The following is a 16,252-nucleotide window of genomic DNA, read 5'->3' as shown; positions in this document are numbered from 1 at the left end:
GGGTAGATGTGCAAATAGAAATTTTTATAAGGGTATACAAGCAAATAGTAACTTTATAAGGATATTCATACAATTTTCTATATTTAGAAGGGTATTTATGTAAAAAAAATCCTAGTAGATGGAAAGAATTTAGATACATTAATTAATGTGATAGCCTTTATAATCCTGTATTTATTAGTAAATGTATTTGGTCCTATGACCAAAGGTTTGTTTTTTTATCATGAATATAATAAAAATATACAATAGGATTTGCAAATTGGCTGTATCTAGATTTACCTCCAGCAATTGATCTGATGATGGGATTAATATCATAAGGGGAGTAGGGTTCAAGCGTCGAAGGATGGCAACAAGCATAGGTTCACAGGATCCAAAGGAACCTCGGCCCGTCAGGATTCTCTCTCGTTCTATTACACTGTTGGTCTGGTGTCTCGGTAGCTGGCTTTTTTTTTTTCCCTTCTGTTTTCCGGTTTTTGTTTCTTGTAACTTTTGAAGGGAGAAAGTGAGGGAACACTGAACGAAATATGGGTATTCGTGCAAAATCTGATATTTAGAAGGGTATCTATGCAAAAAACCCTTCTAATTTTACTAAAACTTTTGATGGTTAAATGTTATGGTTTTGATAAATATCTGCGAAGATCCGAGTGAGTTCGAACATCTTGACCTTTCCATATCTTTACCAACTTACTATTCAACCGAGATCTCAGTTCATCTTGGTGCCACCTATCCATTTAGATTGCTAAGATGTCAAAGTTTTAAGAACCTTGTTCTAAATTATTGTTTTTTTCTTCTTTTGCTTGCTAATTATCTGGATTCATCTTGCTTCATTTATTGTAGATGACCCTATAAAAGATTTAGCCTATATGTCTGGACCTTTCTTTTATATACTTCTTGATTGGCATGAAAACAAGATCTTTAAAACATAAAACCTGAATTTTTGTTCCCAATCAAACTCTTTTAGACCTAAAACCTAAAACCCCTTTCTAAACCTGAATTTGCAATCTTGCATCCGCAAGTTAGCTGTTTGGACTTCTACGTCAATGGCCAGCTGAGGAGAAATTACCAATTTAAAGTTAAGCTCACTGTTAGCAACTTAGCACTTTTGTCTTGCTTGGTGTTTGGAAATGGTTGCATTAGTTTGATTGGTAGCCTTGATGAGGAAGTCAAAAGATATAACATTTGGTTGTTATAGAATGAATTAAGGTGGTGAAGCTCTCATGTACTGGCATCAGGTAGTTCCTAATATCCAATACGTCAATGGATAGTATAATAGGACTTGGAATTGCTTCGTTTACAAATTAAATTCAAATGAATACATCTAGTTAGCAGCACTGCATTGTCATGATGGATGGTCTCGTAATTATTTTAGTTGGTAATTTTGTACTCGTTTTCTTGTCATCCTTCCTGGATTTGGAAGCGTATAAACTTTTGAGTCAAGGTATATCTTTCATTATGATCGCGCAATTGGCCCACTCTTTTGTCTAGAGGTAGATTGTTTTTTTTGTTGATTCTGTACTTAAGAGGGGGAAAAAAATAAGGGAGAGTTGAAGACAGAAAATTTTAGACTTGGAATTGCACTCAAGATTTTAAATACTATGGAATAAAGCTGTTTCGATTTTTTTATAAAACGGAATGCACCATCATCTCGTCCTGTTCCGACATTTGGAATAGAGAATGTCCAAAGATGTACCGATTAGGATGTTTGGATAATAGCAGGATGGTCCTGTCCTGATACTTAGGACGATACCCTATTCCAGTGTCCTGCAGAATATTCCGTCGGGACTTGAGTCTTTAATCGCACTAACGATATTTGGTTCCCGGTTCTACTTGGATGTGTCTATGAAGAAAGATAAGCTTAGAAAATGTACTATAATGACACAGTTCATGTTTTGAGGGTTCTATGATCTATCATAGAATGGCATGATGCTAAGTAATAGGGCTGGCCAATGCCCAGAACCTCAAGAACAAGCAACAATAATGAGAAAGAAACAAAATTAAGGGAGAATAAATTTAAAGAGAGTGGACTAAAAATTTTACTAATAAAAAAAAAATAACAAAACTCATGTTCAATATCAAAACATGCCTCACAATACTTTCTCCACGATAACCATGGAAATTATGAACTGTTCCCTAACTCACAAAAAAAGAAGCAAGACACAAATCCTCTTTGGACTCCAACAGGCATTCCATACTCAAGCTACTCACAATGCCTCACCACTCTCATATTCTTAAAGACCAAATACAAAACCACTCGGACTCGGTCACCAATTCTAGTCACCAAACAATTTCAGGAACTATTATTTCTTTTTCAATCTGAAGGCTGTACAGTCATATAGTACACAAATGCTACTCATGATAAGGAATGCCCTAACTAAACCCACAAGTAATTAGATGCACAGTTTAACATATATCCTAATATAATTAAGATTCACAATTGACATGATAACCAACTCAACTGCAATAAAAATCCCAATAGGACCAGGACAAACCATTGTTTGATGCAACCTTAGTAGTTTGATGGTTGAGGTGTCTCCTTCATGTCAAAACAATAACCTACCCTCCTTCCACAACAAGCCACAAAAGAGATGAAACCATTCAACTTGCATTATTGGAAGGTCATTAATTGAGTGTACCTTAGACTCCACTTAAACAATGGAATTTTAGGACAGCAGTTGGACCACAAGGTGCTGCCAATGCGAAAACCCTTTAATTTACAATAACTCGATTGTTCCAAACGAGTGCAAGATTGATGATTCTGATATTTGATAAGATGAGAGAAAGTTTTTTTTTTTTTTTTTTGTGTATCATAACATTTATAATGGACTTGTATATATAAAGCCAAACTGCAAAAGTACATCTCTTCTGTGCCAAAACATTTCTTTAGCATAATAATCACCATTAGTTCCATAAATTAATGAGTACTAGCATAATAAGCATGGATTTCTAAAAATCTCTAATTGACTAAAGAGCTCTTATATTAATAATTTGACAAACAATATTGCTGAATAATATATTTTTATTCGGTCCTTCTTATCAAAAGCACAAGAATTTTGTCAAAACAGAAGCTTGTAGTCAATATTATATGAGCAATATATTATTTTTGTGAGTTTCATTTCTATAAAAGAATATAATGGCTATGTTACTGTTGTTGTACCACTTGTTGCCAATATATAGAAAAGTCCCTTTTCTCTATAATTTTAAGTAAAGGTCCCTCTTTCAAAATGCCCCGCACCATGGTCAAACACTGGATTACTTACAACTAGAAACGGCTGCATTGCTAAATGAACGGCCCAGATCAAGTGGCAATATCTGGGACAGGACAGTATCTACATGGGGTATTCCCTCCCAAGCACCGCCCCCTAACTCAAGCGAAGCATCTAAAACCTTACAGTGGGCCCCACTCCGCTTTTTTTTTTTTTTTTGCTGGAAACTCCGCTTCACATGCTCGCCACCGCCGTCCATAAAAGTTTAAGGAGCCGAACCACGTGCCCCCCCCCCCCCCCCCCCCCCCGGGACATCAAATTTACCCCAAATCTAACCCCAGTAAGACAAAGGCAGTTGGTCCCTTTTGTCTTTATAGGCTCGTTCCAGCCGCACAAAACTGTCCCGGAGGAATACCTGCACTCAACTGGATAGGATAACCGCATCAGCTGACCGCTCTCCGTTCAGAAAATTGTCGGTGACGGTGAAAACAGTGCGCATGGGAAGCGGAGTCCGGTCCCCGTTCATCTTTCATGGAGCCAACTTTTGATAAGGCCGTTAATTCACAATAACGGAGCCCCTCCAAAATTTTTACGATGGTTATGGCATTTTTTAGTTTTCATTTCTCATCAAGTTTACTTATTTTTAGGTGATTTAGAGATTTAAATCTAGAAACATAATTTTATTTATAAAATAAATAAAGGAACAAGAGGTCTCCAAAGTTGTTGCATAACAGCTGTTATCTCAAACGTTGCGGGGTGGAGTCTGATCGCCTCCCATGCTTCTTGGACTAAAAGACACCCCTTCCTCCTCTGTTTCCCTTCTCCTCTTGGAGCCCCTCCCTCTATATAGATTCCAAGCTTTGTGTACCAACCTATTCCACCCTCGGGTAAGAAGGCATTATAGTATTTATATGGTGGTGCTGGGAGGTATTCTCTTCTTATATTGCCCCTAAAGGCCTCACCTTTCTCTCTATTCTCCTTCTGTTTCTCTCTGAAGGCCTCTGGGAGATGGGTGGAGCTCTTCTGCGGCTCCTGGGCTTCTGCTTCTGGGCATTTCTATGGCTCTCCAGCTTCGTCGCAGTGGACGCTGTTGGGGCTTCTCCGCCTGCTGGGGCCAGCAAGGGGACCGCCGTCGTCGATGGGACAACTGCCATTGCGGTCACTGACGATGACTTCGTTTGCGCTACGCTGGATTGGTGGCCGCCGGAGAAGTGTGATTACGGGACTTGTAGCTGGGGCCTCGCATCCGTGCTCAATCTGGTAAAAAGTTTGGTTTTTTTGGCTTAGTGCTGATATATTTTGCAATGTGGAGCTCGTCAAAATCTGAACTTTTATTCATATGGATTTTCTCAGAATTGTTTTTTTTTTTTTTGTGTGTGGGGGGGGGGGGGGGGGGGGGGGGGGTTCAGTTTGGTAGCAATGCTCAATTTGGTCAAAAGTTCGGATGTTTGCTCTGTATTGTGTTATAATTTGTAATGTGGAGCTTGTCAAAAACTGAACTTGTAATACCCGGAACCAAAAAAAAAAATGGTTTGATGGGCCGGCCCGAAGAAGCCGGGCCCATCTATCAAATACGATCGTGCCTAGGGCACGATCGTGGAAGGGGAAACGCAGAGAGAGGGGTGAAGGGGGTGGGGCGGCGGCGTGAGGGGAGGTCGGTCGTCGGGGGAGGCGACTTGCCGGAGGGGATCGAGCGCCGGAGAGGGAGATCCAGCCGGCCGCGGAGGGGGGGAAAGCCTTCCTCTTTCCTTTGGTGAAGACCCTCCATTTCTCCGCCGATTCCTCGCCGGAAAGGCCGCCGGAGCACCCATCGGACCAAGGTAAGCGTGGATCCTTTCTTTGCGCTTCATTTCCTAGACTTAGGGCGGTGATGGTGGGGATTTGACCGACGAGACCGTCGGAGAAGGATCCGAAACAGGGGTACCCTGTTTCGGCTTTTCTCCTTCGGATTTCGTCGCCGCCGGCCACCGGGTTGGCCGGGATTCATGGCGGGTGAGGTTGGTTGGGACTGTGTGAGGGTCGGAGAGGGATTTCTGGGTTGATTGAAGATGGGGGATGGGGGATCCGAGGCCTTTTTCCTCGTGATCCCGTTGTCTTCTCTTCCCCTCGTTGGTTGGCCGCCGACCGACCACCATCTCCGGTGGTGCCACAGTTGAGGGCCGTCACAGGCCGGCTGTCGTCGCCAAGGATGGGCACCCTGGTGGCTGTGCCATCCAAATTCGAGAAGAGAGGGAGATGGATCGGCTTCCCTCATTTTGAGAAGGAGGAAGAGTTTTCTCTCTCCTCTCTTCTCTCTCCTAGGTTCTCTCTACTTGAATTATTTCTCTCACCATTTTCTCTCTCTAGATTGGAGTTTTCTCTCTCTAGTTTGATCCGAGGAGATCATTGTTTGTAAGGATTGCTGGATAGTCGTGGGTCAATGGAGAGTTTTGGGTTGTCAGATACTCCGGATAATTTTTAATATTGATTTGGTTCTGTAGGGCAACAAACTGTTGGACAAAGAGACATTGAGCAAGGTTCTACGCACCCTAGTTCGTAGATCACGGTGGTCTGTCTGGGTTGTCAGCAAAGGGTAAGGATCCTTGTACGCCAAACCTGCATGATATAATATTTTTATACTTAGATATGTATGATATGCTATAATTCTGATAAATCAAAAATAGTTTTATATTAAATTATATTTTGATCGTGTTGGCTTGTGGTTGATATTATGATCGTATTCGCTTGTGGTTGGTATTATGATGGATGCATGCATGCGCATAACTTACACCTACATAATTGGACTGATGGATGTGGTGCTCTAAACTAACTATGTGATATTGGTTGCCCCGTCACGGGCTGGAAACGTGACCGTGGTTAGTTTAAAGCTGGAAGTAAATATAAAGGAATTGATGTGTGGATGTAAACTGGATTGTATGAAAAGGGACTTTGGGTTTATCTTGTTATTATGGCAGGCCCCGTCACAGGTTGAAAAATGTGGTACTTTGGTAGGCCCCCTCACAGGCTAGAAATGTGGAACAATAATGTGCAGGCCCCGCCACAGGCTGAAAATGTAATACTTTGGTAGGCCCCCTCAGAGGCTAGAAATGTGGAACTATAATATGCAGGCCCCGCCACAGGCTGAAAATGTGATACTTTGGTAGGCCCCCTCACAGGCTAGAAATGTGGAACTATAATGTGCAGGCCCCGCCACAGGCTGAAAATGTGATATTTTGGTAGGCCCCCTCATAGGCTAGAAATGTGGAACTATAATGTGCAGGCCCCGCCACAGGCTGAAAATGTGATACTTTGGCAGGCCCCATCACAGGCTAGAAACGTGGAACTATAATGTGCAGGCCCCGCCACAGGCTGAAAATGTGATAATTTGGTTGCCCCACCACAGGCTGAGAAATGTGACCGAGATTTGACCCAAAGTCGGAAAGATAATTAAACCGGATCAAGTTGAAGAAATGACATTGAGACTATAATACATGTTTATGAGGTATCATATGCTATATATTTCTTGTGTGGCTGGATTTTTATTGATGATTGATGTACATACTTGTATCGATTATTTGAGCTTTGATAGCCGGTTTATGACTTCATGATATGTGCTTTGACTTGTCGTGGTTTTCAGATTTTTATTATTATTGTGTTGGTGTGGATGTGTAGGGATTCTTACTGGGCTGTAAAGCTCATCCCCTTTTCTTCTTTCTTTTTATCAGAGTTGCAGGATGCTTAGATTTGGATGGGATGGGCGCAGAGTGCAGGTATCAGAGTCATTAGCTAGTTAGTTTGTTTGTCCTTCTTTGATGTCGATGAACATTTGAAGATCTTGTAATTGAACTAATTTGTTTATTTGGATATGTCGGACTTGTCTATTTGAATTATTAAATTAATCGTGGATTTATTGGAATTTTGTTAAACATAGGCCTTGCATGATCTTTAGGGCACTGCTCTAGGGCTCATGCGGCCGGTCGCGTGCCGGACCCGGGAGTTGGGTTCGGGGCGTGACAGAACTTTTTCTTTTTTGGTCGAATTTGGCAATTGTTTGTGTTGTTTCTAGATTTTTTTTTTCTTAGCATTGTCTATGTAAAAATTTATATTTTTGTCAGTATTTGGCAATGGTTTTCTATGATTTGGAGCTTAATTAAAATGAAGAATTTATATTTTTGCCTCTATTTGGAGAGTTTTTTTTGTCTATGTGTTGTTTCCAGATTGTTTCCCTTTTTTCATTTCGAGTGAAAACTATTTGTAGTTTTCATTAATATGCTAATTTTATTTGTTTCACTCTTCTTGATATCATAGGTTTGTTGAATGGAAATTGAAAATGAGGATCGAGTACTTCTGATAAAGTTCACTCCATCATCATTTATATTTCCTCATAATGTCTAAATCCTGTGAGGTCCCATTTTACATTTTGAAGATGGTTTCCTTGACATGGTTTCTGATATTAGTAGTAGTATATAGTCTTAAGAAAAAAACGATCTTCTTCTTCTTCTTCCTCTGAAAAGAAATGAAGGGCTATTTGGTTTACTATGCTTCGTTCCCTTCTATAATTCAATTGTTTATTTGGTGTGTTCATTTGTCCATCTCATGTTAGTGTGTGTGATCCAGACTTTTTTTTTTTCAAAACAAATATTACTTTCTGAATGTGAAGGTAAAATGATTGAAAATGGTGATTGACACAGGTGTTTCATTTTTTCCTTCCTGCAGAATCTTTCCAACAAGATTTTATTGAATGCTGTTAAAGGTAAGTGCTTTCCTAGTATTTTATTTTAAAAAATTAATCTATGCCTATGCTTTTAATATCAAATGGCCAATCTAGTTTTTTTTTTTTCCTCTGAACTAATTTTTGTGACCTTTCAGAATTTTCTCCATTGAAACTCTGCATTGGGGGCTCCTTGCAAGATAAGGTCATATATGGCGTGGATCCTCAACAGCCATGTACTCCTTTTGTTAAGAAAAAATCTGAGATGTTTGGTTTTTCTCAAGGCTGCCTACCCATGCATAGATGGGATGAACTCAATGGTTTCTTCAAAAAAGCCGGGTACTTTGATTATTTAAACTTCCTATAAATGCCTCATGGACTAGTTTTTCCCTTGATCCCACTAGAAAAATTCTGTTAGGATAGTATGCTTTCATAATGAATGCTTTCGTGGTAGGCGTATCCTGCATTTCTCATTGCTCTCTTCATAAATTCTGTCTAATCCGATGCATTCTTGCTTCAGAGCTGTAATCATTTTTGGGCTGAATGCCCTTAATGGAAGGGTTCATTTGCCGGGTGGTTCTTTAGGAGGACCCTGGAACTCCACCAACGCTGCATCTTTTATTCACTACACTGTCAATAAGGGTTACACTATCCATGGTTGGGAGCTTGGTAAGAGTCATGTCCCATTTAGATTCCTCACTTCATAAAGATTTTGCTCAATAGAGATAGTACTGAAGTTAGAATAAACAATGACAAAAGATTAACAAACAGCTGATCTAATTCAATGGGATGTTAAAAATCTTTTATATTTAATTTACATCGATTTCTGTTAAGATAAGGATGCGTATGAATTTTTGCTTCTAACTAATATCATCCGGATGCACAACCAAAACCGGTTTCAGCCTGGGGAAGAGATGGTGATCTCCAAGCTATGGATCACTGCCGCGTGTCGTCTCCGAGACGAGGGATGAGAAGGAATCTTTTTTGGTCCCTGTATCCGTTTATGCGATATAAGTATTTCAGTTGGATGCTTGCCCACGCTGGGCCCTTTCTTGACCCCTTAGAAAAAGAAATGGGACCCACCCACAAGTTTTACCTATTTTTGACTATTTTTTATATCCACTAATGCTAGGAATGAGAGCTTAGTACTAAAGTAGGGTGACATTTCGGCTAAGATCCATGGGCTCATCTCATAGGCAAATATATATATATATATATATATATATATATATATATATATATATATAGACTAATGGAACAGCAGATTGGGTGGATTCGTATGTGATCAACTATTTTAAAAATATTTTGCGGATGAAAGAGATCTATCTAGTGCACTCCAAAATTTATTATTTTTTAATTTTTTTACTGTATAATATATCCATACACCATAATATATATATATATATTATTGTAATAAGTTTAGTAATAGAGGAGGGAGGGACATTTTAGTAATAGGATTAGGCATCCGGCCCCGCATTTAATCGACGCTCACGCATTTTGAACCTGAGCCACTTCGGTGAAATCTTAGCCCCATTCCAACTGTGCTATCATCTTAGGGCTCGTTTGGTTCGCGGGAAGTATTTTTCCTCGTAGGAATATAATTCCTGGAAATCAGATTCCTAGGAAGAGGATACCTAGGAAAGTACTTTTGGCATGTTTGGTTAACCATGGAAAAGTGACAAATTTCCAAAGTGCTTATGTTTGGTTGACCATGGGAAAGTTATGTATAATTCCTATTATGCCCTTAATAAAAAATAGGTTTTTAATGCCTCTTTAATGCTTCTTTAATTCTGAAGAGTCTTTTTGGAAAAAAATAAAAAAGGAGTGATTCTCACCTCATGGGAAAGTAACTTTCCCATGTTTCTCATGGGAAAGACTTTCCCATGAAATATGGGAATCATATTCCCATGGGAATACAACTTTTCTATCTCTCTCCTTTGAAAATATGTTCTTTTTGGAAAAAAATAAAAAAGGAGTGATTCCCACCTCATGGGAAAGTAACTTTCCCATGTTTCTCATGGGAAAGTCTTTCCCATGAAATGTGGGAATCATATTCCCATGGAAATACAACTTTTCTATCTCTCTCCTTTGAAAATAGGTTCTTTTTGAAAAAAATAAAAAAGGAGTGATTCCCACCTCATGGGAAAGTAACTTTCCCATGTTTCTCATGGGAAAGACTTTCCTATGAAATGTGGGAATCATATTCCCATGGGAATACAACTTTCCTATCTCTCTCCTTTGAAAACTCCAACCAAACAAGAGGCATTTCATTACTTTTCCGTTGACCACACTTTCCCCCCTCCTTTTCCTGCGAACCGAACGAGCCCTTAATCATAAATAATATTTTCTGGCTAGTTTTCTTGGGTGATGTTATGGATTATATCACGTACAGATAGACAGCCATTTCTGATAATATATCACATAACTGGATTATTATTACTTTCTAAAAAGGCATGTGAAGCAATTACAGCACACACGGATCATTATTCATGAGGACAAGTGCATATTTCGAATCCTGAACTCATGGAGTCTGGTAAAGGTTTCCTGCAGGGGGGTTGCAGTCGGCCACGCATTCCGCTCGCGTATTATAACAACGTGACCCGCGTCCATGGGCTGGGCAGCAGTAGCAGGGACGCCCAGAAATGCAAACGTCAATATAGCACGGCTCTGGGCCTTGACCTATCCAAAAGACGTTCAAGGTTAGAAACTATATTAGCCTAGTTTGGCCATAATTTAAAATTGACGATCAAATATTATGATACAAAGATTTAAAACTAGTAAAGAAATACAAGTTGCAAGAACATGATTTAGCTTTTTCTACACCAAAAAAATCATAACTGTGTTTTTAATGAATGAATACTGGTTAAGGTACTATTTTCTTTCAGTGTTGCCAGTCTTCTTCATCTTTTCTCACGAAAAGAGATAGACACTGTTGGGGAAAAACCCAAGTCATGCCATCTCAGAAGCGCCCGACCAAAGAGCGCCGACCAGAGAGGCGCCCGACCAAAGAGCGCCGACCAGAGAGGCGCTCGACTAGAAAGTACCGACCAGAAGCAATCCCGCCACAGGACACTCCGCTAGGCGACCAGCTCGGCTCGGCACCCATGCCAGGCCCATGCCTTAGCCGAATACCCAATTTCCGTCTAACCCTTTAAAGGATCTGACAACTAAATACATGACTCCACTACAACCTGCCACCATCCCTAAGCCATCAAGGCACGAGATCTCCGCTGGTATTCGGCACGGCCTATCATTAATGCATGAGACCCCCTCAGGCCTCTGATGCACTCAATCATTAAATGAACACGGCTCAAGATGATCTCCGGATCACTGAACCATCAAAGCGTATGGCTCTCCCTGACCGCCGGTTCACTCAGCAATTAATGCACTTACCATCTACGAACCCCATGCCCACCACGGCCGGCGGTTCAACCACCCCAATGGGTCCGATCAACCGCGACAACTCCCTGACTCCGGTCTGATCCAGCCTTATTCTCCACTACGCCATTAATGAGCAAAATCGTGCCTAATTATCACAAAAGAGGACAAATCCCCCTGTCACCTCCCAGGTAACATAATATCTTCCTATAAAAGGGAACCTGGGGGAAGGAGGGAAGGGACGACACAGAACGGACACAAATATACACAAAAAAGAACAAACATTCCTCCTCCTTTACTCCCTCCACATATTAGCCTCCTCTGACTTAAGCTTCGGAGGGCCGGCGCCGGAAAGCCCGGCCACCGGCTTTTTTGCAGGACTCTCCGGGAGGACGCCACCAGTCGACGCACCGTCATCCACCGTCCCGGCAGCGGAGCTCCTCCCCTCTTGGTTCGCGGCAGCCCCCGGGTCCAATTTCCAGCAACAAACATAGATAGCGGAAGAGAGGGAGGAAGGCAAACGAACAGAGTAACCTAATACTTACATTGATTCTGAGCAAAGAGTCCTGCAAGGACGAAGAAAACCAAAGCCAAACGCATGGTCTTCATGGCGAACGTACCCAAGGGAATTGAAGAAGATAATCACAAGGCTACCTTTACACTATCAAACGGGAGGTAACACCGAGGCTTTTAAAAGCCATCAAATGGTGTAAATGAGGAAGCTAAATATCTTATGGAAATTATTTTGGCTGGGAGTTACTAAATATATTTTCTTTAAAAAGGTTGCTATATATCGATGCCGAATGGAATTGGAAGACAATTATAAGGCTGCTTTTTTTGGCCAATCAAACAAGGACTTTTAAACCATATGGAAACTAAATATCTTCTCTTTAGTTATGGTGACAAAATCTTTCATGGTGGGAATCAGTATATATATATATATTCTTTAAAAAGGTTGTGACAGATACATATAATGAATCGAATTAAACAAGGCAATCAATCACAAGGCTGTCATTTCCCATAAAACAAGAGACAGGCCGTCCAAGGTGTAGGTAAGGAAACTCAATATCCTCTCTCTAATTGAGCATATCCTCAAAAACTTGGTGAGAAAACCTTTCATAATCAATCTCAGTAAATATATATATAATATGTGCGCACTGAATTAAATTAAAAAATATGATAACTTTTTTTCAATCAAATAAAGGACCGGAGCAAGAACCTAAGTCTATGTGTCTAAATAAGATTGCTTCACTATCGTTCCAGCATCTTGATCAGCATATTTTAAGAACATTTTCTATCTTAAGTATTTATTTTTAATATATAAAAAATAAGGTAGATAAAAGTTCATTTTTCTTAAAAAAATTATATTAGAAATCAGTAAATATATTTTTTTAATAAAAAGTTGCTACAGATATATATAATGAATCAAATTAAAGAAGACAATTAATTACAAGGCTGTCATTTCCAAACAGGAGACAAGTCGTCCAACGTGTAAATAAGGAAACTAAATATCTTCTCTTTCATTAAGCAGATCTTTACAGATTCGGCGAGAAAAACTTTAATGGTTTCAGCAAAAAAAGAAGAACTTTAATGGTGAGAATCAATACATGACTTTTATATATGTATATATACCGAATTGAATTAAAAAAATATAGACACAAGCCTTTTTTTTATCTAAAAATAATTTAGATCCATGCGTCTAGATAGAATCGCCCCACTACCATCCCAGCATCCCGATCGGCATCTCTTGAAATATTTTCTATCCTAAGTACCTTTCTAAATATTGGAATAGGGTGGAATAAAGGTACATTTCTTTTTATGAAAAAACCATGACAATCTTTACAAGTGCGATATATTGCTATACTTTAAATTGAGCATCCGCCCTCGTTTAGATCTTATTGGCTAGTCCGTGCGATTTTTGGAAAATAGACACCATGAGGAACGTAGCATATGAGAACAATGGCCTCTAACAAAATTTGTTGTCGACACTCAGTACGCTTCGCCATTTCATACCATACCATATATCAATATTGTAATAGATGGTACCGATATAGGGTCTGATACGAAGATGGTAAACCTTGGTCTCCGACATAGCCTGCCATTTTTGATGGGTTAGCTGGGCAAGATGGAGCCCATGAGCATACGGCTTTGTAGGATATTAACATGGAGAACCACAAAGCCTCTTGCTTCTAGCGCTATCCCTTTGGAAAACTTTGTTTGAAGCATGGGGCATTGTAACTCTTGGTTTGTATCAGTATTAGGTTCACAACAATATGATGTTTTATGTTTTTGAAATTTCAACCCTTAATAACCGCAGCTGGTTTAAACTGATATATTATTGATGGAGATTTTCTAATCTATTTTTTTTCAATTTTAAACACATATTTTAATTATTATATTCTAACCTAATGTCTTAAAAAATAGTGATAATTTTGATTTGGGTTTTTTGTATGGATACCCTTCTAAATATTGGATTTTACGTGAATACCCTTCCAAAATTGATATTTGCATGTATACCCTTGTAAAATACTTGTTTTGCTATTCTATCTGTTTTTATTCTTATTTTTGCATATATACCCATGCTATCTAACGCCGTTAAAAAATTAACGATTTTAAATTAAAATGACTAAAATACCCTTAATGGGTAGACGTGCAAATAGAAATTCTTATAAGGGTATACAAGCAAATAGTAACTTTATAAGGATATTCATACAATTTTCTATATTTAGAAGGGTATTTACGTAAAAAAATCCTAGTAGATGGAAAGAATTTAGATACATTAATTAATGTGATAGCCTTTATAATCCTGTATTTATTAGTAAATGTATTTGGTCCTATGACCAAAGGTTTGTTTTTTTATCATGAATATAACAAAAATATACAATAGGATTTGCAAATTGGCTGTATCTAGATTTACCTCCAGCAATTGATCTGATGATGGGATTAATATCATAAGGGGAGTAGGGTTCAAGCATCGAAGGATGGCAACAAGCATAGGTTCACAGGATCCAAAGGAACCTCGGCCCGTCAGGATTCTCTCTCGTTCTATTACACTATTGGTCTGGTGTCTCGGCAGCTGGGTATTCGTGCAAATACCAATTTTCAAAGGGTATTCGTGCAAAATCTGATATTTAGAAGGGTATCTATGCAAAAAACCCTTCTGATTTTACTAAAACTTTTGATGGTTAAATGTTATGGTTTTGATAAATATCTGCGAAGATCCGAGTTCGAACATCTTGACCTTTCCATGTCTTTACCAACTTACTATTCAACCGAGATCTCAGTTGATCTTGGTGCCACCTATCCATTTAGATTGCTAAGATGTCAAAGTTTTAAGAACCTTGTTCTAAATTATTGTTTTTTTCTTCTTTTGCTTGCTAATTATCTGGATTCATCTTGCTTCATTTATTGTAGATGACCCTATAAAAGATTTAGCCTATATGTCTGGACCTTTCTTTTATATACTTCTTGATTGGCATGAAAACAAGATCTTTAAAACATAAAACCTGAATTTTTGTTCTCAATCAAACTCTTTTAGACCTAAAACCTAAAACCCCTTTCTAAACCTGAATTTGCAATCTTGCATCCACAAGTTAGCTGTTTGGACTTCTACGTCAATGGCCAGCTGAGGAGAAATTACCAATTTAAAGTTAAGCTCACTGTTAGCAACTTAGCACTTTTGTCTTGCTTGGTGTTTGGAAATGGTTGCATTAGTTTGATTAGTAGCCTTGATGAGGAAGTCAAAAGATATAACATTTGGTTGTTATAGAATGAATTAAGGTGGTGAAGCTCTCATGTACTGTCATCAGGTAGTTCCTAATATCCAATACGTCAATGGATAGTATAATAGGACTTGGAATTGCTTCGTTTACAAATTAAATTCAAATGAATACATCTAGTTAGCAGCACTGCATTGTCATGATGGATGGTCTTGTAATTATTTTAGTTGGTAATTTTGTACTCGTTTTCTTGTCATCCTTCCTGGATTTGGAAGCGTATAAACTTTTGAGTCAAGGTATATCTTTCATAATGATCGCGCAATTGGCCCACTCTTTTGTCTAGAGGTAGATTGTTTTTTTTTGTTGATTCTGTACTTAAGAGGGGAAAAAAAAATAAGGGAGAGTTGAAGACAGAAAATTTTAGACTTGGAATTGCACTCAAGATTTTAAATACTATGGAATAAAGCTGTTTCGATTTTTTTATAAAACGGAATGCACCATCATCTCGTCCTGTTCCGACATTTGGAATAGAGAATGTCCAAAGATGTACCGATTAGGATGTTTGGATAATAGCAGGATGGTCCTGTCCTGATACTTAGGACGATACCCTATTCCAGTGTCCTGCAGAATATTCCGTCGGGACTTGAGTCTTTAATCGCACTAACGATATTTGGCTCCCGGTTCTACTTGGATGTGTCTATGAAGAAAGATAAGCTAAGAAAATGTACTATAATGACACAGTTCATGTTTTGAGGGTTCTATGATCTATCATAGAATGGCATGATGCTAAGTAATAGGGCTGGCCAATGCCCAGAACCTCAAGAACAAGCAACAATAATGAGAAAGAAACAAAATTAAGGGAGAATAAATTTGAAGAGAGTGGACTAAAAATTTTACTAATAAAAAAAAAATAACAAAACTCATGTTCAATATCAAAACATGCCTCACAATACTTTCTCCACGATAACCATGGAAATTATGAACTGTTCCCTAACTCACAAAAAAAGAAGCAAGACACAAATCCTCTTTGGACTCCAACAGGCATTCCATACTCAAGCTACTCACAATGCCTCACCACTCTCATATTCTTAAAGACCAAATACAAAACCACTCGGACTCGGTCACCAATTCTAGTCACCAAACAATTTCAGGAACTATTATTTCTTTTTCAATCTGAAGGCTGTACAGTCATATAGTACACAAATGCTACTCATGGTAAGGAATGCCCTAACTAAACCCACAAGTAATTAGATGCACAGTTTAAC

The 16,252-nt window shown here is 38.9% G+C and overlaps 1 protein-coding gene across 4 annotated transcripts in view; it reads left to right on the top strand.

Moving 5' to 3' along the window:
- Positions 1-16,252, top strand: part of LOC120104597 (uncharacterized) — a 76,420-nt gene that overhangs the window by 7,415 nt on the left and 52,753 nt on the right. For all 4 annotated transcript variants that reach the window (XM_088706287.2, XM_088706286.2, XM_088706289.2 and 1 more), the window contains exons 5-10: positions 4,198-4,460; positions 5,681-5,772; positions 6,905-6,949; positions 7,871-7,932; positions 8,049-8,229; positions 8,411-8,559. In XM_088706287.2, the coding sequence (XP_088562413.1) occupies positions 4,198-4,460; positions 5,681-5,772; positions 6,905-6,949; positions 7,871-7,932; positions 8,049-8,229; positions 8,411-8,559 (792 nt within the window). The remainder of the gene's footprint in view (positions 1-4,197; positions 4,461-5,680; positions 5,773-6,904; positions 6,950-7,870; positions 7,933-8,048; positions 8,230-8,410; positions 8,560-16,252) is intronic.

This window comes from Phoenix dactylifera, chromosome 11, assembly GCF_051530095.1.
Source record: "Phoenix dactylifera cultivar Ajwa chromosome 11, Ajwa_hap1_PhDact_Kaust_v1.1, whole genome shotgun sequence".
Taxonomy (NCBI): Eukaryota; Viridiplantae; Streptophyta; class Magnoliopsida; order Arecales; family Arecaceae; genus Phoenix; species Phoenix dactylifera.
This window is presented reverse-complemented; position numbering and strand designations above follow the sequence as displayed.